Source organism: Lipotes vexillifer, unplaced genomic scaffold, assembly GCF_000442215.2.
Source record: "Lipotes vexillifer unplaced genomic scaffold, Lipotes_vexillifer_v1.1 scaffold214, whole genome shotgun sequence".
NCBI classification, from domain to species: Eukaryota; Metazoa; Chordata; class Mammalia; order Artiodactyla; family Lipotidae; genus Lipotes; species Lipotes vexillifer.
Window position 1 is genome coordinate 419,248 of NW_006788863.1, and position 23,884 is coordinate 443,131.

General features: G+C 42.1%; 1 protein-coding gene across 1 annotated transcript in view; it reads left to right on the forward strand.

Moving 5' to 3' along the window:
* The window catches only part of GUCY1B1 (guanylate cyclase 1 soluble subunit beta 1), a 33,474-nt gene extending 12,249 nt beyond the window's left edge, over positions 1-21,225 (forward strand). The window contains exons 3-12 of the mRNA XM_007461870.1: positions 2,503-2,700; positions 5,605-5,835; positions 7,622-7,738; positions 8,700-8,833; positions 13,182-13,379; positions 16,387-16,624; positions 17,597-17,737; positions 19,148-19,302; positions 19,602-19,728; positions 20,848-21,225. Of these exons, the coding sequence (XP_007461932.1) occupies positions 2,503-2,700; positions 5,605-5,835; positions 7,622-7,738; positions 8,700-8,833; positions 13,182-13,379; positions 16,387-16,624; positions 17,597-17,737; positions 19,148-19,302; positions 19,602-19,728; positions 20,848-20,871 (1,563 nt within the window). The 3' untranslated portion in view covers positions 20,872-21,225. The remainder of the gene's footprint in view (positions 1-2,502; positions 2,701-5,604; positions 5,836-7,621; positions 7,739-8,699; positions 8,834-13,181; positions 13,380-16,386; positions 16,625-17,596; positions 17,738-19,147; positions 19,303-19,601; positions 19,729-20,847) is intronic.
* Positions 21,226-23,884: the final 2,659 nt, after the last annotated feature.

Below are 23,884 nucleotides of genomic sequence, written 5' to 3' on the forward strand. Positions count from 1 at the left end.
TGCCTACTGCATCTGGGGTGGGCTCATGCTTTATATACATCATTTTAGTTATTTCCATTTTATCAGAAGAAATCAAGCCTTAGAAAGGTTGGGTAGGTTGGCTACATTATCATGAAATGACAGTGTCATGATTTAAATCCAAGTCTGCTTGATTATTTTTATTATTATTATTTAGTTATTTTTTAAATAGTTGAATTTTTTTTCATTTTTCTTTTTTTTGGCCACACCATTCAGCTTGCGGGATCTTAGTCCCCCAACCAGGGATCTAACTTGGGCCCTCGGCAGTGAAAGTACGGAGTCCTAACCACTGGACCACCAGCGAATTCCCAAAGTTGGCTTGATTTTTTTTTAATAATAAGTGATTAATTTTATATTTGGGTTTTTTAAAAACATCTTTATTGGAGTATAACTGCTTTACAGTGGTGTGTTAGTTTCTGCTGTATAACAAGGTGAATCAGTTATACGTATACATATGTTTCCATATCTCTTCCCTCTTGCGTCTCCCTCCCTCCCACCCTCCCTATACCACCCCTCTAGGTGGTCACAAAGCACCAAGCTGATCTCCCTGTGCTGTGCGGCTGCTTCCCACTAGCTATCTTGTTTACATTTGGTAGTGTATATATGTCCATGCCACTCTCTCACTTGGTCCAAGCTTCCCCATACCCACCGTGTCTTCAAGTCCGTTCTCTACATCTCTGTCTTTATTCCTTCTAAAGCCACCTTGCTCTTAACTCCTGTACCATGCTATGCTATGTGTGTGCGCTACTATATTTGTGCAACACACACACACAACACGCATTATGAATTAAGTGTTGGAAAGCCATGTTGCACCCAGTCAGTAGTATAGTTTGCACCATTTCTTCTGGTGATCTTGAAACAAATCTTTTTTTTTTTTTAATATTAGGGAGTAGTACAAGAAAGTGGGGAATTTGGCACATTCTAAATTAATCACAAGGCTATCAGAACAGAAAATATTTATTTGCAAATTTATTAGTTTTCCAAGACTTCAGTTCCAAAAGGTTCAATTTCACAGGTTAGCTATGAGGCTGTACCTTGCTTGGAGACTATAAATGAACATGAAGAAATTATACTGATATAATTTCCAAAATGATTTTAATTACTAAAATATTATTTCACAAAGAGTATGCTTATATTTTTATATGCTTATAACTCTGATGTAGTCTTTGAATTAATAGTCAAGTTTTAGGATTGTAGTGGAAACAAAGTGTAATATGTGATCACTTTGGGCATTCCATGCTGGTTATCATAACATAAATATACAGCTGCCCCAAACTCTTGTAAATATGCGTACCTTCGTCTTAGCTCGTAACTGTGTTTCTTTTTTCTGCTTCAGGCATCCCGTTTTACACCCCCTTGTTTGTTTACCTTCTTTAAAATATTTCCACTGTTAACAGTCACAGATGTTTTTCTTTTTTTTTAAATTTATGGAAATATAGTTGATTTACAATGCCGTCTTAATTTCTGCTGTACAGCAAAGTGATTCAGTTATCCATATATATGCACATTCTTTTTCATATTCTTTTTTTTAATGCAAAGGTTTATTATTGATTTATTTATTTAAATTTTATTTATTTTTGGCTGCGTTGGGTCTTCGTTGCAGCACGCGGGCTTTCTCTAGTTGTGGCGAGCGGGGGCTGCTCTTCATTGCGGTGCGCGGGCTTCTCATTGCGGTGGCTTCTCTTGTTGTAGAGCACGGGCTCTAGGCACGCAGGCTTCAGAAGTTGTGGCACACGGGCCTAGTTGCTCTGTGGCATGTGGGATCTTCCCGGACCAGGGCTCCAAGCCGTGTCCCCTGCAGTGGCAGGCGGATTTTTAACCACTGCGCCACCAGGGAAGTCCTCATATTCTTTTCCACTATGGTTTATCACAGGATATTGAATACAGTTCCCTGTGCTCTACAGTAGGACCTTGTTGTTTATCTGTCCTATACACAGTAGTTTGCATCTGCTGACCCCGAACTCCCAGTGCATTCCCCCCCCCACCCCACCTTGGCAACCACAAGTCTGTTCTTTATGTCTGTAAGCCTGTTTCTCTTTTGTAGATATGTTCTTTTGTGTCATATTTTAAATTCCACATATAAGTGATGTCATATGGTATTTGTCTTTGATTTACTTCACTTAGTACGATCATCTCTAGGTCCATCCATGTTGCTGCAAATGGCATTATTTCATGCTTTTTTATGTCTGAGTAGTATTCCATTATATATATACGTGTGTGTGTGTGTGTGTGTGTGTGTGTGTGTACCACATCTACTTTATCCATTCACACAGATGTTCTTCTTAATTTCATCACCTTAGTTTCAAGTTCTCCGTGGTTCTTGCCTTACCGACGTCTGGATGCAGCAGGGAAGGCTGTGTGCCCTGTGCATGTTCGCATGGCCCGTGGGCCCCTGAGCTGAGTCTGCTTCTTCAGCCTTCTCTCCCGAGGGCAGCTGCCACATGGGAGCAGGACTTACTCATCACTCTGTCCTCTTCCTTGCAGAACCTCGATGCCCTGCACGACCACCTTGCTACCATCTACCCGGGTATGCGGGCACCTTCCTTTAGGTGCACCGATGCAGAGAAGGGCAAAGGGCTCATCCTGCACTACTACTCAGAGAGAGAAGGCCTGCAGGACATTGTCATCGGGATCATTAAGACGGTAGCTCAGCAGATCCACGACACTGAAATAGACATGAAGGTAATGGTCAGTACCTGGGGCTCTTCTGGGCACAGGTGACATGCGGGGGTGTCAGAAAGGTGCTTTGAACGTGCCCCTGATCAGCGCTGCTACTGGCGCTCAGCAGAGGTAGTACCAGCCGTAACACTGGCAGTCTTCTATATTTGGCTTGGAATGCATACACAGGGTAGTTTTTCCTTGTGGGAACAGATTTTTCTTTCTAATTATATATATTGCTCAAGGCAACAGGAAATTTAATTTGCATTTCCTGTGAGCTCACACTAGCCGGGAAGCAGGAGGACCTATGTCTGGCTGAGCTGTGGCCTTCAGAATATAAAAAAACCCTGTAACATGGACACATTCTAAAATAATACGAGATGAAGTATTATTTTACTGGGTTTTTTTGTGTGTGGGGGGGTTTTTTGGTCTGTTCCTGAAATGTGGTTCAAATATTTCATTTTTGTGGGCTAAAACCTTTGCTTTTTTTTTTTTTTTTATTAGATCACTTGGTAAAAGAAGCTGGTCGCAGACTTTAAAAAATGTGTTGCTGTTGATAATTCACACTGTCAGTTTTGAGTGATAATTTTAAGATATTGATACAATAGCTGTGCAATAAAGGGAGCCACCATTTTTCCTTATTTCTAATCCAGAGAGTCACTCCCAGGGAGCTGTGTTTTGTGTGCTCAGCGTATTCAGTCCCAAGAGACATTTTTCAGTGGCCCTAGGTTTGAGAAAAGTGGGCAGAGGGTACCCTATTTCAGTTTTCTTTCTTTATGGAAAATCTAATAGGCAGTGCTTTCTTAGATCTATAGTTACATTCTAACATGTGTGGGAAGCCCACACTTTAAGTACAGTATTACACGAATAGAAATTGTAACATTTAAATTGATTAATTTCGAAAAGAATGCCGTATGTTTAATCGAGTAATGTCACATGAGATTTCACGAGTGTTTTTTCTTTCAAGAGTTGGTGTCATTTTTTACGTGATCCCCAGGTGCATCCTTAGTTTCTCTACAACTAGAAAGTGGGAGTATGGATAATGTAACATTATCAAATCCAGAGACATTTAAAAATTAAAAACTTGGGTCAAGGATTGAAATTCACCCGTGATTAGGAATCTCACTGGAATTCAATTAAAATTGTTTACGCCTTTCATTTCCAGCTCTGGATCCTGATACCGAACTAACACTTCACTTATAGTACATGAGCCTGTATCATGGGGCTTGTAAACACTGGGTCTGCTCTTGGTTTGTTCCTTACGTAGCCAAGCTGAGCAAGAAGTAAGGGCATAGAAACTTTAGGAAAAGCAGCATAAACTGGTCACCCTTGGAAACTGCAGTTGCCATGGTTATTAGAGCCTTTGGTATGGGAGGTTGACAGCAGTAGCGCTCTGCATAGTTATGGGGTTCACTTTATACATACCACTTATACAATATGGGTTGTCTTGTGACCTTCATTTATTCAAGTATTCCAATATAGATCTCTGAAATATTTGCATTTGGTAATTATATTTGGTATATTTAATGTTTTTCAAAGGCAGTGTTTTAATTTCCTGAGGTTTTCTTATGTTGAATCCCTAAGTTTAATAGGTCCAGAGCTACCAGACAATTTACCTCAGGAATATTAGACCATGTCATGAAGGTGATATACGAAGGAAAGGGTAAAAATATGATCAGAAAAGCTGTTCATTTCGCTGATTTAACCAAAGCAAAAGGGTATCATTGAGGAATTCCTTAGTAAATTTAGGTTGCATATAATTCAGTTCTTCTAGCTGAAATGCAAACACAGCAGAACATCAAAATTTTAAGATTGTTTTGTTTTGTTTATGAGACTTTAGGGAAATTAATCTTCATGGGGCAGAATTTTCCAATCATAAATAAGAATACTAATCTTTCAGCTGTGTAGTAGATTAGTGTGACAGTTTTAGTAGTAATATGCTGATGTCACCGTGAAACTACATTTGGGAAAACATACACAACAGCGTCCATATTAATTGAGATTTGTTCTTAAGTGTCAGAGTTTGCTGCAGTGAACTAAGGAAAAAAGGGGAAAAGAGCAATGTTTTGCCTTCATTTAGCTGCAACTGAAGAAATACTCATTCAGCTATTTCCCATTTTGATCTGGCTGCAATTTGAGATATGTTTTTTTCCGTTTATAAGAGGATGTGTTGGTTGCAGTTTCTTAAAAGGAAAAATCTCTTTTAAAGCTTAATCACTTATTTGCCTGTGAATAATATTTAGAAATGTAGTTATTCTTTAATTAGAGAGCTTCGCTCGTGATCATGATTACTCCCATAGAATAAAGTCCTAGATTTGGAATTAAATCAAAAAAGGTAATTTGGGGAGGGGGGATTTTTATGCATTTTGTCCATCTATTCTTCAGAAAGATTAGTCAAAATACCCCCATTAGTGGCATGTGAAATGACTCTTCTGTATCCTACCTCATTTGGTACTGTAATTTTTATATACTTGCCAATTGATGGATAAAAAAATGACATGGCATATCTTTTTAAATATGTATTTCTGTCATTTCATTTCCCTGTTTGTGCATGTCATTTTTGATCATATTAAACATACCACTCTGTATGATGTGTAGGGCGTCTGCTGCACGTGTGCCTGGCTGAGGGGTGCTGAGCCTACCAGGACGAGGGGGTGCTTTCCCCCAAATTCTACCAAAGAGGCTGTATGGACCACTAGGGGACTTGTACCAGATTTGCTATCTTCCTGTGAATTTACTTAGTCAGTCTTGAGATTTCATAAATCAGCGTCCAGAAATAGTTTTCTACGTTAGGCGTGTATAGTGTTTGCATATATTGAATTTTAAAAATTAACCTGCTAAGTGCAGTTCTCCTCACCAGTTTCTTAGGTATTTAGGTATTGTAACTAAATGCAGACAGTTAACACCATTTCCCTCTTTGGCGTCCAGGTTATTCAGCAAAGAAACGAAGAATGTGATCATACTCAATTTTTGATTGAAGAAAAAGAGTCAAAAGAAGAGGACTTTTATGAAGACCTTGACAGGTTTGAAGAGAACGGCGCCCAGGAGTCGCGCATCAGCCCACATACCTTCTGCAAGGCTTTTCCCTTCCACGTCATATTCAGCCGGGACCTCGTGGTCACTCAGTGTGGCAATGCCATCTACAGAGTCCTTCCCCAGGTAACAGTACATCGCACTCCCTCGGGGCCTGAGACAAAAGGCCACAAAGACACTGTCGTTACGGCTGACCATCCATACCTTTAACCCTTTGCTTATGTATCAGGTAACATGGAGCACACTGTACGTCACAGAAGTTCTGTCACTGTACACTAAGTGTGTCTGAGCATACTGCAGCTTTGCCTAGGACAGCTACTTATTGTTTTCTGTTTTAATCACAAGGGCAGTGGGAGAATTCTGTGGGAATAGTGTCCTTGTTTTAATGAGGAAGTGAGTAACTTCCCAGTAACAATCAGTTTTCACTTAATTTATTCAACATGGAGCAAATAGTCACTGAATATCTACTGTCTGAAAATAACTTTCAAAATCAACCACTGACATTTGCAGGGAAAAGAAAGGAATTTAAAATACACCAGAGAGGAAAGCGATAGAGGTTACCGTGGGGATTAGTAGAAAAAGCATCAAAGGACAGCAGTTGGGTGATGCCAGGGATGTACGTTTGACTTGTATTATTATTATTGTTATTATATTTTCTTCTTCTTATTCAGACCCGTTGTCAAGTCCTCTCTTCCTACTTTTTCTTTTCTCTCCGTTTCTGACTTTTGGAATTGCACATGACATGTGTCTAGAGATACGTTTTTTTTTTTTTTTTTTTTTTTTGCGGTACGTGGGGCTCTCACTGCTGTGGCCTCTCCCGTTGCGGAGCACAGGCTCCGGACGTGCAGGGACTTGAGTGAAAATTTGGTTCAGTTTAAAATTCTAAGTTGGAAACTATTTAGCCCTCAGAATTTTTGAGGTGACTTCTAGTTGCCTTTTAGCTCCTAGGATTTTTGAGAAATCTGTTGCTATTTTGATTCCTAATACTTTAGATATGACCTGATTTTTAATGTCTCTTTCTGGAAGCTTTAATAGTCAGTCTGATATTTCATGATGGTTTTTTGGGTTTTGTTTTTTTTTTGCGGTACGCTGGCCTCTCACTGCTGCGGCCTCTCCCGCTGCGGAGCACAGGCTCCGGACGCGCAGGCTCAGCGGCCACGGCTCACGGGCCCAGCCGCTCCGCGGCACGTGGGATCCTCCCGGACCGGGGCACGAACCCGCGTCCCCTGCATCGGCAGGCGGACTCTCAACCACTGCGCCACCAGGGAAGCCCTAGAGATACGTTTTGCTTGTAATTAAGGACACTTAATTCAGGATGAACTCACATGGGATCTGGCATGGACCCGTAAATCTGGAAGCAGAACGATGTGTGGACTGGGCTGTTACGCTGCCTCTCCTCCATTGATGACCTTGACTGTGTCACATCCCTCTTGGCCTGCTTTCCCCTTGTTATACTGTGAGGCTAGAGGGTGGATGAGCATCACTTAGTGTAAGCAGTCACTCACTTTCCCTTTTATTGGTAATTAGCCGTCTCCCGATAAACTATGAGTGTCGTGGGTGGTTTTGCTATTTAAATTTCATTTTAGGCCGTGGACATCTAACACTTCATGCTACAATTTAAAAGCTAAGTTCCATTCTTTTTTCTTCAAAAATTCTTCTCTTTAGATTAGCTTATATTTGAATATTAGTCCCCTGATTGCATATTAGGTTTCATGTTCAGGCAACTACTGGATATTCATTTAGTTGCCAGGCTGCTTAGATGATGATGTGAGTCCACAGTTGAGGTCAATTTCCTACAAAATAATTACGATTTTCTCTGTTTAAGTGCTGTTGAGCTGGTCTGATCTAATAACTACTATCAGATCATAAGAATTATTGACTAAGTATCCTTTTCTTTTCATCTGCATTTTAGCTTCAGCCTGGGACCTGCAGCCTCCTGTCTGTCTTCTCCCTGGTCCGTCCTCATATTGACATCAGTTTCCATGGGATCCTCTCACACATCAATACGGTCTTCGTATTGAGAAGCAAGGTAATTGAGATATTATTTCAGTAAATGTGAGGAAGTAAGGTCTGTTACAGATTAGAAGTGTTCCACAGGGATAATTAGCTGCAAAAACATTCTGTGAGATGCAGAAGGTGTAGAGAGAGAAAAACCAGAGCCCGAAGGGAGTCCTGTTTCAAAGGCAACGGTGCTGATTTGGGGGTTGCCTGTAGGGCAGTGGGACCCTCCCCTCTGGTTAGAATAAACGCGTGAGAGTTTGGAGAAGGCCTCGCCCAGGCTGCCGGGTGCACACAGTGAACCCAGTACCTTTTACTCAGTATACAGCTACAGACTCCTACTTTAGAAATCTGGGGAACTAATAAAGATTTTTTAAACTTCACCCAAAGCCGCTGGTTTGTTCCCTAAATTGTCTGTTATTCTTCAGGGCATTTTTGTGGGGAAATGCAAGTGATAACATTTTCATTCAGTTGATAGTTGGTGGTACCCATATCTCGTTGTTTCTGTTCTTGGGGCTGATGTAGCCAAAGTGTTCCAGAGGACGAAGCTTACCCTTCCTTCCACCCTCCACCTACAAAGGTCTTCCCTGCACCTACTACCTGTATTTGGAACCAGCTGCTTCCAGCTGCTCTGTGCATGTAGGGTTGGGCATGGGGACACTGGGTCTGGTCTTTGCTAGAGCCTGGGATTACGTGCTGTGGCCATGGTGGAAAATCAGAAATAAGACTCACTGAAGCTTTCCATAAAGATGTGAAAGTAGCACAGCTACTGTCTTTCTGGGTTCAAAGGAAACGGTCAGTTGGCTTTCCTGCAGTGATGTAAGGCTGTCTGCTTGTTACCTGGCGGACTCTGGTGAAACGCCTCTCCTGTTCTACCTGGGCTGATGTTCTCCCTTACGGTTTGGTGGGAATGAGGTCTCTGTGTCCTTCTCGGCTGAGTCGTTAGATAGAGACGAAGGCATGAGTGGACGGTTGTGTCTTGCCTTTTCCAGGAAGGGTTGTTGGATGTAGAGAAATCAGAGTGTGAGGATGAACTGACGGGCACTGAGATCAGCTGCTTACGGCTCAAGGGCCAGATGATCTACTTACCTGAAGCAGACAGCATACTTTTCCTGTGCTCACCAAGGTAATCACTTCGAGGTGAATTACAATAGATAGAAGTACCCATCTGGCGCTAATGAAGGAGTCCAATATCTTTTTATTCAGTTGTTTCTACAAAGTATGCTTAGACTTCACAACTCTTCTTATACGCCTCTCTATAACAAGGATAACTTCATTGAACATTTGCAATAAACTCGGAAGAAGTCATATCTTCTGTTTTGTTTGCCATATCTTAGTCAATTTGCTGAGTGTTCATGCCATTAGATCAGGGGATACCTAATCTGAAGGTAGCTAACTCTGTAGCTTTGTGCCTTCCAAAGATGCATCATATGTCCATAAGCAAACCTATAAAGCATGTAATGCGATGGCAGAAATACATGGTTATATTTGGCACCAAGGAATTACTTTTCTAATGATTTCTGGATGTAAGCTATTTTATATTAAAACTGTTTCACTACTTTAACTGAGATACACTATTCAAAATATAGTTTTAAGTTGACATTTATGTAAATAATGTTATTTATAATAAACATCGGGACTTCCCTGGTGGCACAGTGGTTAAGAATCTGCCTGCTAATGCAGGGGACACGGGTTCGAGCCCTGGTCCGGGAAGATCCCACATGCCACAGAGCAGCTAAGCCCATGCGCCACTACTGCTGAGCCTGCACTCTAGAGCCTGCGAGCCACAACTACTGAGCCCACGCGCCTAGAGCCCGTGCTCCACAACAAGAGAAGCCACCACAATGAGAAGCCCGCGCACTGCAACGAAGAGCAGCCCCCGCTCGCCGCAACTAGAGAAAGCCCATGCTCAGCAATGAAGACCCAACACAGCCAAAAACAAATTAATTAATTAATTAATTAAAAAGATAAATATAATAAACATTAGAGGGAAGTAAAACTGTAGGTTGGTGTTTTCCCAACGTGGCAAGCATTCTACTAAAAGATGCATGGGAATTTAGAATAAGAAACATATATCTAAAGTTACTTGAGAGCAGTATACAGAGATAATAACTATAGAACTTGTTGTTAGGTGATATTTTGTGTATTTATAACTTTGTGCAGATAAAATGTATGCACATTATTTAATAACACTGAAGAAAGGATGTTTTGGTGAGCTGTTGATTAAAAATTTAGTTTAAAGTCCAATTGATCACTTTTCATTTAAAGATATTGTTTTAAAATTTCTGAAAAATCAAATGAATTTTGCAACACCTTCCTTGGAAATTATTAATATGGTATTAAAGACTCTATAAGACTAATGATGGGTTTTTCCCCTGAGAATATATATTATGAAAATAAAAGAGACAAAATTAGGGAATATAAACTCTTTATATTTTTTATTAATAACCTCCATTGATCTAACTATATATCTTCAACTGCTATAAATAAGTGTTCTTCCTTCCGCCTCTTTCCAAGTTGAGCATCGGTAGAATGACAGCTTCTCAATAGGGAGAGTTTCTACTCATGGAGAGAAAGGTTTCTTTGGAAATAGAAGCAGGAAATTTAGAGTCTACTTGCTAATCACCATATGCAGAAATTGGCTACATAGTGACACACTCACCGGTTGTCATATGGGACCTCATGTGTATAGAGAAACCAGTCCTCACACGAAATGAGATCAACTGAAAGCAGTTTTACTTACAAAATAAATAACCCCAAGAGGAAAAAAGTTACTGGCACAAAAACAGAAATATAGATCAATGGAACAAGATAGAAAGCCCAGAGATAAACAACCCACTCACATATGGTCACCTTATCTTTGATAAAGGAGGCAGGAGTATACAGTGGAGAAAAAACAGCCTCTTCAATAAGTGGTGCTGGGAAAACTGGACAGCTACATGTAAAAGAATGAAATTAGAACACTTCCTAACACCATACACAAAAGTAAACTCCAAATGGATTAGAGACCTAAATGTAGGACCAGACAGTATAAAACTCTGAGAGGAAAACATATGCAGAACACTCTACGACATAAATCACAGCAAGATCCTTTTTGATCCTAGAGAAATGGAAATGGAGACAAAAATAAACAAATGGGACCTAATGAAACTTAAAAGCATTTGCACAGCAAAGGAAACCATAAACAAGACGAAAAGACAACCCTCAGAATGGGAGAAAATATTTGCAAATGAAACAATGACAAGGGATTATCCTCCGTAATTTACAAGCAGCTCATGCAGCTCAATATCAAAAAAACAAACAACCCAGTCCAAAAATGAGCAGCGACCTAAGTAGACGTTTCTCCAAAGAAGATACAGATGGCCAACAAACACATGAAAGGACGCTCAACATCACTAATCATTAGAGAAATGCAAATCAAAACTACAATGAGGTATATATAACCTCACAACAGTCAGAATGTCCATCATCAAAAAATCTATAAACAATAAATGCTGGAGAGGGTGTGGAGAGAAGGGAACCCTCCTGCACTGTTGGTGGGAGTGTAAATTGATACGGCCACTATGGAGTACAGTATGGAGGTTCCTTAAAAAACTAAAAATAGAACTACCATATGACCCAGCAATCCCACTGCTGGGCATATACCCTGAGAAAACCATAATTCCAAGAGTCATGTACCACAATGTTCATTGCAGCTCTGTTTACAATAGCCAGGACATGGAAGCAACCTAAGTGTCCATCGACAGACAAATTGATAAAGAAGATGTGGCTCATAGATACAATGGAATATTACCCAGCCATAAAAAGAAACGAAATTGAGTTATTTGTAGTGAGGTGGATGGACCTAGAGTCTGTCATACAGAGTGAAGTAAGTCAGAAAGAGAAAAACAAATACCATATGAAAACACACATATATGGAATCTAAAAAAAAAAACAAACAACAAACGGTTCTGAAGAACCTAGGGGCAGGACAGGAATAAAGATGCAGATGTAGAGAATGGACTTGAGGACACAGGGAGAGTGAAGGGTAAGCTGGGCTGAGGTGAGAGAGTGACATGGACATATATACACTACCAAATGTAAAATAGTTAGTGGGAAGCAGCTGCATAGCACAGGGAGATCAGCTCGGTGCTTGGTGACCACCTAGTGGGGTGGGGTAGGGAGGGTGGGAGGGAGATGTAAGAGGGAGGGGATATGGAGATATAAGTATACATATAACTGATTCACTTTGTTATACAGCAGAAACTAACACACCATTGTCAAACAATTATATTCCCATAAAGAAGTTAAGAAAAAGACAGGGAAAAAAATAGCTCATTAAAATAATCAAAAATAAGTTTTGAGAACAGTGAGACATAATTTGATTAAGTTTTCTCACTCAATATGAGCATTTTAACCCTTCATTTTCATTTTACAGTTATAGTCATTTTTCCTCTGCTCACTGGCAGGTCTTGTAAACCATTTGGTGGATGATCTGGCCTCTTTCCTGAAGGGTGTGTGTCAATAGTAACTGATCATTTTATTTTTTTTTATTAGCATGCTAATTTTTGCTTTGATTTATGGACATTTCTGCTGAGAATTTATTGCAGGAAGACATTTTATTAATCCCAATTTCTTTAGTAAAGTCACAACACACTTATGTCATTTTAGAGAAATTATTATTATCCATGACTGGAAATAATTACTTTGTATTTAAAGAATTCAAACCAAGAATGTAACCTTCAGACATTTTAACCAAATACTAAATTTTTTTAAAAGTCAACTTTTTACTTACCAGATCTTCACCAAATCAAATATCACGTTGCTCTAAGAATGACTTAAGTTACAAAGATGCATCAAATTCAGCAAGAGCAAATACTGTTTCAAATAAATGAGAAAATTTGTCAAAGAAAATAAGAGTAGTGGAAGAAACTAGAGCCAGAATTAAGAGTAGAATAGAAAGTGCACGTTAGAAAGTCATGAGTACAGAAAAGTCATGTTGAAGATGGGTCATAGATCAGGTTGTAAACCTTTCATCATTGTCTGTGAAAGAGAAGACACCTAGTTACGTCATAGAACCCCTAAGGCAACAATGAACTAGCTTCTCAGAAGAAACGCTGTTATCCTTGTTAAAGGGAGGAAAGATAACTTTTTCTTCATCTCTTCATAATGAGGAAAAACTGTGGCAATAATAAGTAACAGGCTTGTGTTAAAAACCCGAGCGGGTTTTGTAGGGCAGTTTTTCACATTATCTTTTAATTTAGGCTGATGGCATTAGAAAGCGCCATTTGGCAAAACTGCATGTCAAGTTCACTGCTCTTTTGATGTTTAAATATTGAGAAGAATGAAACGCATTCCTCTCGCTTTTCTCCAAATTTTCTTCTGCCTGACCTGCTGAATTGGCAGGCGGCGGGATTAGACTCCTGGACAGGAGCCAGGGCAGTGTTACCGTGGGGACCCCGGGGACTGACAGTGCCTCCTTCTCCCTGTGACAGTGTCATGAACCTGGACGACCTGACCCGGCGAGGGCTGTACCTGAGCGACATCCCCCTGCACGATGCCACGCGGGACCTCGTGCTGCTGGGGGAGCAGTTCCGAGAGGAGTACAAGCTGACCCAGGAGCTGGAAATCCTCACGGACAGGCTGCAGCTCACACTGCGTGCCCTGGAAGATGAAAAGAAGAAGACAGACACGTAAGCACGTGCCCTGTGCTTAAAGAGGGCGGGCAGGGCCGGCGGGGCTGGCCTGCTTGGTAGCTGGCGGCCCTGCCGTAGTTAAGACTGACCGTTGGGCTGCTTGCTGTGCAGCAGGCCAGTAAATCCAGACACAAGTTGCTGGGGCAAGGAACAGCGATCGTAGTCGGAAAGACGGCAGACCCAGAAGATGGCGGGCTCGTGTCCCAAACGACCATCTGGCCTGAGTTAGAATTCGGGCTCCTTTTATGCTAAAAGAGGCGGGACCAGCCAAAGGGGCGGGGCTAAACCCAAAGGGGGTGGGACCTGCCAAAGGGGGTGGGACCCGCCAAAGGGGCGGGGCTAAATCTAAGCACTTCCTGGTTCCCGGCAGCGTCTGGGGCTGGGAGGTGTGAATGTCTTCCTTCCTGCTGCCGCTCCGTGGTGAGCCTGGTCAGGCTGTTTTCCTGGGAGCTAAACAAAGGTATTTAGCTTAAGGCTCATGACCTGGGGGAGCAGGGTTCCCAGAGATGGGCGATCGTGTACAATTTAATCTGATAAGCCGTCAGTGATTAGCTTGTAATAGAACACAAAGGTTTTTCCCTATAACAAGACTCTGAGGAGGCGTGGGACCCGCCGTAGGTCTGGAGTCCTAGGTAAGCTCTAACACATCACTTCAATAGAAGTTATGCACACAGAAATCAATCAGTCCTAATAGTAATTTTACGAACCAAGCTGGAAGAATATATGCTAAAGCATGTCTCTGGAAATCATTAGAAGAATAATTCAAGTGCATATTTCAAGTCCAACTACCCGTCCATCCATTTCTTCACACAAGAGGTGTACCGAGCATCCTCTAGGTGCCAGGGCTACCCAGGTGCTGGGGGACACAGAACACTGAACTTAGATTTGGCCATTATTTGGCCATTTATTTGGTCATTAAGCGTTCTGTTCTTGGACTCCAAATTATTTTTGGGGTCGGCAGGTGAGTCTGACAGACTGTAGTGTCATCTGTAATTTGATACACGAACAAAGGTATCAAAACACAAAACTATTATTTTTCTATGAATGGTGGATTAAATTATGAACTTCTGGGCAAGTAACATTTAAGATAATAGTTCGTTTTCAAGTAATTCATTTAAACAAATACACATTGTGCATACTGCTTGGCCTTGCTTGAGTATATTAATTAAAATTCATTAAGAGCATGAAATCACTGACTTTCATAAGAGACTTTTACCGGTGGTCTTGCGTGTTCATTTTTAACGTTTGTATAATAGGAAGTTGTCTTGGAGAATCGACCTGATCTTCCTTCGTGTAAGAACTGTGTCACTCTACTTGACACCATAGGGTTGGTAACAGCACCACTTCCTGTCCTTTTCTTGCATTGATGTGTGTGTGTTGCCTATGGATGTATGCTGTGCCCACAGGTAAACACATCAATTAACTGTTTATTGGCAGCTTAGATGGATAGAGAATCCACGTAAATGTCTGTCTTCATCCCTGGCTTCTTCCTGCCCTTCTCCTACTTTGTATAATGAAGCTGAAAACTGTAGTTTCTTCGACACCACTTTACTTTCCTCACGGCCCTGAAGGGAACCCCTTAAGCGTTCCAGGTATTTGGCAAATTTCCAAAAGTATGTGGGGTGAGGTGGGCCGATCCTCCTACTGCTCGAGAAACAGCTCGAAATGTATATTTATCAGTCTGTGGTACAGTTTCCACCATGAAAAATAACACATTTTATGGAGCTTGTAAGATAGTTCTCAGGACCAAGGCTCACAGTCACCTGGGTTTGTAAGTCTGAGTTACTCGGACCCTGCTCTGGCTGTTATATTAGAAAACCACCAAGGTTTCCATCTTCGTTGGTATTTGATTTTCAAGGTGATTTAATTATAAACATTTACTATGAATTTTTGTTGAAAAAGTAGTTGTACTGGTCACATTTAACATTCACATACGGCTTTAAAATGTATAAAATGTTCTCTGTTTGAAAGTGAAAAGTGAAACACTGAATAAATTCCACTAAAGGTAGCGAAAAAATGAGACCTCAGCTGCATTCTGCACCTTAACCTTGGCACCGGTGCCGTCTGGCTTAGGGGAGGAAGAGGCTCGGAGGTGGCGTCTACTCCTGTGCGCCGTCCTGTCAAGGAACCGCAGGTCTGCCTGCTTCCGCTTCTCTGCTCATCTCTCACCCCTCCCGTGTGCTCGCCACTCTCCCCGCTCCCCAGGGCCCCTGGTCCCGTCAGCGTGGTCTCAGGATCGTCAACGGAAATAGGATCTTTTCTTGTCTAGACCAATTTCTACCTGCTTTATCCGTTTCTTGCATGAAGGAGTGAGGCAGGAATGAAACAGAAAAATCTGCCCTTCCTTTCTTCCTTCCGTCCTTCCTTCCTTCCTTTCTTTCATTGAAGTATAGTTGATTTATAATGTTGTGTTAGTTTCAGGTGAACAGCAAAGTGATTCAGTTATATATACATATATACATGTTCTTTTTCAGATTCTTTTCTGTTATAGGTTTTTACAGGATATTGAGTAGAGTTCCCTGAGCTGTACAGTAGGTCCTTGTTGGGGAAATCTGCTTTTCACGTCGGATGACAAACATTGAGGCAGATGGCTTATCTCTGAGGGGTGAACATATCCCTGGTTTTGTGGGATCCATACAGTGCTAAGTGCTTGAATGGCTTCTTTCATCCTGTGCATATCCCAGCAGGAGCATCGACACACAAGACCACGCAGGACAACTTCGACTTCCCGGTGTCAGTCCTCTGTTTTGTCTGTCTGTTTTGTTTGGCTTATTTTGATTTGCTTTGAACTGGTTTGGATTGGGGGATGTTCTATGGGATTAAAACAAACCAATTATTTATATTTTCTCGACTTGACTTACAAAGATGGCTGATAGCGGGTGTTCTGTCAGAACCCAAGCCTGCACAGTGCACGTGGCATTGAAGTCTACGAAGTGGGCCGGAGAGGCACTGAAGCTGCTCTCAGCATCTCTCACTGTGGCTTTGTCCTCACCCCTCTGGACAGGTTGCTGTACTCTGTCCTTCCTCCGTCCGTGGCCAACGAGCTGAGGCACAAGCGTCCGGTGCCCGCGAAGAGGTACGACAACGTGACCATCCTCTTCAGCGGCATCGTGGGCTTCAACGCCTTCTGCAGCAAGCACGCGTCTGGGGAAGGGGCCATGAAGATTGTCAACCTCCTCAACGACCTCTATACCAGATTCGACACTCTGACAGATTCCCGGAAAAATCCATTTGTTTATAAGGCAAGTCCAGGTCGTGTCCTAACGCAGTGCCATTCATGGTTCTGAGTTTTCAAGCCGTGGCTTCCAGAGACACTGCAGTCACCATTCCCTGACTGTAGCCCTGCAGGCTTGGTACGGGCAGCTCTCATGCCTTCGTTATTTACCATTTTCTTAAATAATTACCTCTCGTTCTAAAACATTCTCTTCCTTGTAACCCAAATGAATGGAACAGACGATTCCCTAGTTAAAATGTTAAATCCGTGCAGGTGGTTTATCACACGTAATACAAACATGGCATTCGTGTCAGTGGTCTGCAAGCGACATTTTTACTGAAAGGTAAAAGTGATTTGCACAGTAAAGAAGCCATGGAGCATAAGAAGGGGACTCAGACCTGCTTCTAGATAACGTCAGCTTGAAGGGAAACGTTTATACGGCATTTCTGCCCTTGGTTTCAGTTAGTAACAAATATAATATTGGAAAAATGAAGTCAGTGGAATATTGCTTCGTAAAGGCAAGAATGTGAACTAAACCACCCCCAGGCCTCTGGAGTCAGAGAAGTGCCACAAGGACTATTTATTTTATAGTCTTTTTCCGAGGAACGGTGTAACACTTGGTGAGCATATCGTAAAAATCAGTGGTTAATGACCAGGATAAATCACTGAACTGGGGGCAGTGGAGCTTTGGCCCATCCAACCATCAGTGTTTTAAGGGGAAATAGGGTAGTAAATTGTTCTGCTGGGCAGTAAGCATATCTGAGCTGAGAAACCAGGACGTAACTAGAGGAAAAACAATGCCTGTAGTCAGACTCCAAGTGCCACATGTGTACATTTCAAATAATGACGTTTCTTCTCGCTGGAGTTGAAGGTATCAGAATTTTAAGAGATTCAGGGGAGGAAAGTTGAAAGTTATTGAGAGCAGTTGGCAGAACATGTTCTGTGTAAGGGTAGCAAGTGAGACAGTCATGTTTGTACTGACCAATCTGTGCCCTGCTAGGTGGAAACGGTCGGTGATAAGTACATGACGGTGAGTGGTTTACCAGAGCCCTGCATCCACCATGCACGTTCCATTTGCCACCTGGCTTTGGACATGATGGAAATTGCCGGCCAGGTCCAGGTAGATGGTGAATCTGTTCAGGTTAGTAGATAAAACAGATATTATAATGGTAGTAATAGACCTTTTGGACAACCGATTTATATTCTTGACCAGCTAATCATGAGTTATGTACAAGGAATAACATCTTGACAACAAAGACTAAGATTTTTAATGTTTTTTAAATTGAAGTATAGTTAATTTACAATGTTGTGTTTCTACTGTACAGAAAAGTGGTTCAGTTATACATACATATGTATTCTTTCTCATGTTCTTTTCCATCATGGTTTAATACAGGGTATTGAATAGAGTTCCCTGTGCTCTACTATAGATCCTTGTTGGTTATTTATTTTATATAGAGCTGTGTGTATATGTTTATCCCAGACTCCTCCTGATTTATCCTCCCTCTCCCTTTTCCCTTTGGTAACCATGTGTCTGTTCTCTGTGTCTGTGAATCTGTCTGTGTTTCATAGATATGTTCATCTGTGTCAAATTTTAGATTCCACATATAGGTGATATCACATGATATCTGTCTTTCTCTGTCTGACTTCCTTCACTGAGTATGATAATGTCTAGGTTCATCCATGTTGCTGCAGATTGCATTATTTCATTCTTTTTTTTATGGCCGAGTAATATTCCATTGTATATATGCACCACATCTTCTTTATCCATCCTTCAGTGGACACTTGGGTTGCTTCCATGTCTTCGCTATTGTGAATAGTGCTGCAGTGAACACTGGGGTGCATGTATCTTTTCAAATTATAGTTTTTCTCCAGGTATATGCTCAGGAGTGGGATTGCTGGATCATATGGCAGCTCTGTTTTTAGTTTTTTTAAGGAACCTCCATACTGTTCTCCATGGTGGCTGCACCCGTTTACATTCCCACCACCAGTGTTGGAGGGTTCCCTTTTCTCCACACCCTCTCCGGCATTTGTTATTTGTAGACTTCTTAATGATGGCTGTTCTGACTGATGTGAGGTGATACCTCGTTGTAATCTTGATTTGCATTTCTCTAATAATTAGCGATGTTGAGCATCTTTTCTTGTGCCTTTTGGCCATCTGTATAAACAAAGACTCATAGTTTATTGAACCCATTGTATTACATTCTTCCATAGAAATGGGAAACCTGTCCACCTGTTTGAAATCTTCTTTATTCCATGTACTGAAAGTCATGAGGATGAGATAAAACCACCTGTCTGTCCTTCCTGGTTTATTTTTTAAAATCTCTTTCCTGTGTCTCATGTAAGTTGCCAGATTCACATCTTTGAAAGCTTCAAACTTGACAAAAAGAATGTTTCTCTTGAAAGATTTTGTGAGGGTTTTTGTCTGTAATATGCTTGGAGTTCTAGAGAATTCTTATGATTTTTATATGATGACTGTGCGTTATTCTTTAATCTAGAGTAAGCAGTAATTCATAGTATTGAATTTATTAAGGCAGAGCTTTGATTTTTCCAGATAACAATAGGGGTTCACACAGGGGAGGTAGTCACTGGTGTCATAGGACAGAGGATGCCTCGCTATTGTCTTTTTGGAAATACTGTCAACCTCACAAGCCGAACAGAAACCACTGGACAAAAAGGAAAAATAAATGTGTCTGAATATACATACAGGTAAGAGATACATCTAGGTATTTACTGATTTGAAAAATGTCTCTTTGCATGTGTTTTAATTCCCTGGGTGCTTTTATTACCTTTAACATTTATCACCTCTGCTCTTAGGATTATTTATTATTTATTTGAGAAGATGGTGTCATTATTTCCAATTTAAGTGACTCTTCACCATCTTAGGGGTTTCTGCTATGATCATTGTTACTAAAACCTCGAGGTACCCCCTAAATAGCTTTGGTGTGTGTCACTTTCTCTGTGCAGCCATACTCCACGCTTCTCTCCCTGTTCCCTGTCCCCTTTAGATGTCTCATGACACCAGAAAATTCAGACCCACAATTCCATTTGGAGCACAGAGGCCCAGTGTCCATGAAGGGCAAAAAAGAGCCAATGCAAGTTTGGTTTCTATCCAGAAAAGTTACAGGAACAGAGGTATGACTCATCAGAGTGTAATTCCTTTTTTAAGACAGACTATAAACATGGGAGCTAAATCATAATCACTGAAAACACGTTTCATTTGTAAAGAATTCTTGCTTACGCGAACTCTTGAGTAAAGCAGCAGAAATACTGAACCATTAGTGAGCGGGTTAGAACAATACAGACTTCTTAGCGGAGACTTTATGGTTGCTGGTTTTGTCCTCTAATGAGATTAAAACCGAAGCAGTAGACTGAGGAGGCCTGGCTTTGGTTGTTCCTCCGTAATTTGGCTCAGACCCAGCTGGGGAGTGGGCGGTGAGGGGCGCCCCCGGGCCCTCCCCAGCACCCTCAGCTGTTGTGAGGGTGCCACCAGGGCCAAGACAGGGCCGCCTTCACGGGAGGTTTCCTAACCATGATGCTCCAGATCCTTGTGAGGGCCACGCTGTCACCTCGGGGAATGTTTGGGCATTTTTGGACATCCTGGTCCCTCGTGTGTCTTCCCTGGAGAGAAGAGTGATTTATACTTTTCCAGAATCTAAATGATTCCACAGGGAAGCTGTAGGTGCATGCTCGTGCTCTGGGTGTGCTCCAGCCTGAACCCAGGTGCTTGGGGGCCTCAGAACTCTGGGGTTCGCTCGGTGGTCCTGTGACCCAGGGTGGCTCGTGACACCAGTGTCCTGCCAGCTTTGCCCCCTCCCAGTGGGTTGCATCAGAAACAAGTGTGATGCTTTGTTCCCCGCTGAGGCACTGGTTCTTTAGAGGCGGGGAGACTCCTTGACTATATGTCTTTTCCTGGATGTACACATTCATTATAAATACGTTGAGAGTAGAAGTCCTAAAAGGAATGGAATGCCAGGTTCTGAAATACTTACCTTCATCTTCTCGTCACGGTTTTCACTTCTGGTGCTGGCTTGCTTCCCGATGTTCGTCTGATAAATTAGCTTCCTGCCAGCATTGCTTATTTGACTTGGCTGCTTCTGTCTCATCCAGCGTGATGCTGGGAATGACGTAGAAAAACTGTAGAGATGAATGCACATCAAATTTTATTTAAAAAGAGAACGAAAATCTTTTGGGAGTCCTACAAGCCTCATTATCACTGAAAATTAATACCCTGTTTTTTTCCACTTTGTAAAGGAAACAAAGCAGGATGACAACTGAATCTTGGACCTTGAGGTGAAGAGGGTGGGGTGAGGTCCAGTCTTCCCCTAAGTCCTGCCAAGCCTGGGAGCAGTCATCCCTTGGTTCCTTTCCATTTCCCCAAGCCTTTCTCCTGGTTATCGCTTTCCTTATTCATTATTCAGCTTTAGCTCTGCTTTTGAGTATTTTCAAGGTTTAGTATATTATCTGAAGTTTGGCTTCGTGTGGGTGATGTGAGCTTCACGTGTCTTAAAATCTACTATAAGCATCACCTAACATGGTGACTTGCAAGTAGTAGGCACCCAATAAATATTTGTTGAATTTAATTAAATGAAACAGAACAGTATTTGGCCATGTGTCTCTATATATGTATGTACACACACACACACACACACACACACACACACACACACACACACACACACACACTTTTCCAAATCTGTTCAGTGCTCTCTCTATACGCATATGTATATTTTAGTGACTATAACATATAAAAAAGTTTTGTCATGTTGGTGTATATCATTATAGAAATCATTTTCTAAAGGAGTGAATTCAGAGTTTTAGGGAAAAAATGCAATTTATTTTCAGACTCCCCAAATAAGAATTAATATATCGTGCTAAGAAAATACTCACTATTTTGAATTATGCTAACTTTCCTTCAGAAATACAGAATACACATTTCTGTTATTAAACTATTGGGTTATTCATTCAGATCACGTGGCAATTATAATTCCTCTAAAATGCTGTCGTTTGCATTGTACCCCTTGTGTAATTATAAATCTCACTAATCCCATCCAGCTGTTAAAGCGGCACTGTTTCACAATGAGCTATTGCGTTAGTTTGGGGTAAATGTTAGGGGCTCTGACCACATCCAAGGAAAAAGCTGGAAGCATGGCTGGGTTGTTCCTATTTGTCAGAGCCCCTCCTGGCCCTTTATTCCCAGAAATTAGCTCCTTTTTCTTAGCTTACAAGAATGTGACTATATCTAGGACATCATGTTCAGAAAACTTACTTTAATTCCAACATAGAACGCATTCCTTTTGGACTCGTTAGCCTCTCGTCCTTCAATATCTCTGATAATTTATTAATATCTGTCTTTATAAACTATAGTACAGTTACTTTCATGTAAAAACGTTTGTCTTTAAATTTAGCATTTCCTATCCGCATATTGATATTTGTATAATATGTTCTGTGTTCATGTGTAAGGGATCCTGCAATAAATTATTTTTTCCACTTGTCTCTAGACGGTTTTTAATTCAATAAAAACGAATAGTTTTGTCAGTCACTTGATTGATTAGTGCCATTTTTGGAATACGTCTTATCCCTTTGCCCGTTACAGGCTTTCATTTCGACTCCCTGCTGTTAGGATAAAGCTGAATGGTTCCTCTTCATCAGGCCTATTCCCAGATGGTATTTGTCTCCAATGACAGCGGCAGGACCAGGCTTGGCAGGGGTGGGGAGGATATATGCACAGATACGTGTGAAGCGACACTGACGAGCTCCCGGCATTTTAGGGGTGAAAGACACGTACAAATAACCAAACCGTCTGATATTCATAGCGATGAAACATGTTCAAGACACAGAAAGGACAGAGCGTGAGAAACAAGGAAGGAAGTGGGGTGCAAAGAAGGCGGGAGACCAGCTGGATTTTGTGATGGTTTCGTCTGAAGGTGAATTAATGCATCCCTCGGAGAAGCCTACTCTGCCTCTGGGTCCCATCTGTTCAGCCCTTCTGGGTAGCACCAAAAAAAATAGAACCAAAGGTTATGGAAAGGTAAGAGTTTCTCAGCTTGATTTGAGGATAATCTGTACATGTTTTTAAACTTCTACAGAAGAATAGCAGTTTATACCCACGCACAAATATATTTCAGAACCAATTCATTATCTCATTTTACTTAAATCTTGATTGATTCCCCAGATGACATGTTCTGTCTCTTCGTCACGGAAGGTGTGACGTTGTGGTTTGTAATAAGAGGTCTCTACGTTTGGTCTTAGCCCCCGTCCCCTTCTGGCTCCAAGCTCCTACAGCTCCAGGAATTCCCTAAGTGATGAAAACGACAAAGGTGTCTTTCATCATGTTAGTGACGTGACTCGGGGCCTGGGCTGGGTTGGGGGGAGCTTGTTGCCAGGTGAACCGACCTGGACTTCAGAGGGTGGGAACTTTTAGTCCCACCCTGACCCGTGTCTCCTGGGAAGGGAGAGGGCCTGGAGGTTAAATGCTTGCCAGCGGCCAGTGATCCCGTCAAGCGGGCCTGTGTGATGACGCCTCCAGAAAAGCCCAAAGGTCGGAGAGCTTCCGGGTTGGTGGACACGGGGCGAGGCAGGGGTGGGCCTGAAGCTCTGCGTGTCTCCCATCTGGCTGTTCTGAGTCACATCCTCTTGTAATTATCCAGGCGGCTGGTAAGTAAAATGGGCCCCTCAGTTTGTGTTTCTCTCTAGCAGGGAACCTTGGGTCTGCAGCCGGTTGGTCGCAAGCGCGGGTGACAGCCTGGCCTTGCTTTGGTCTCCAAGCGGGTGCGTCTTGCAGGGCTGAGCCCTGAACTTGAGGAATCAGAGGCGATCTTGGCGTAGATGGTGTCAGAACTGAGCTGCATTGTAGGACACCCGGCCAGTAGTCCTGGGAGTTGCTCTGTGGTAGGGAAAACACCCCACACTGTAAATGGGTGCAGATTCTTACAGGGGAAAAGAAGAGTCCCGTCTCTGCTCACGTTAGGTAGGTTTCTCTTTGCAGCCTCGCTGCCGCCTCTTAGGACCGCCAGGGGGCAGCAGAGGGGGCCGTGCAGAATCGAAGAGGGGCGGGCGGAGCGGGGAGGGGAAGGACACGGGGCTCTCGTAGGAAGCGCCGCTCGCGTGTCTCGGCTTCGGACCGAAGGACGCTCCCTGCGTGCGGTCTGGAGTTCACCCTCCCACTGTCCCCTACGGTAAAAGGAACGTCATGAAAATACTTATTTTTACGCCATTATGACCGTTTGTGTAGCAGGAAACCTACTCCCATGCATCATGTTCAGAAATGTCACCCACATTTTTCCTGCTG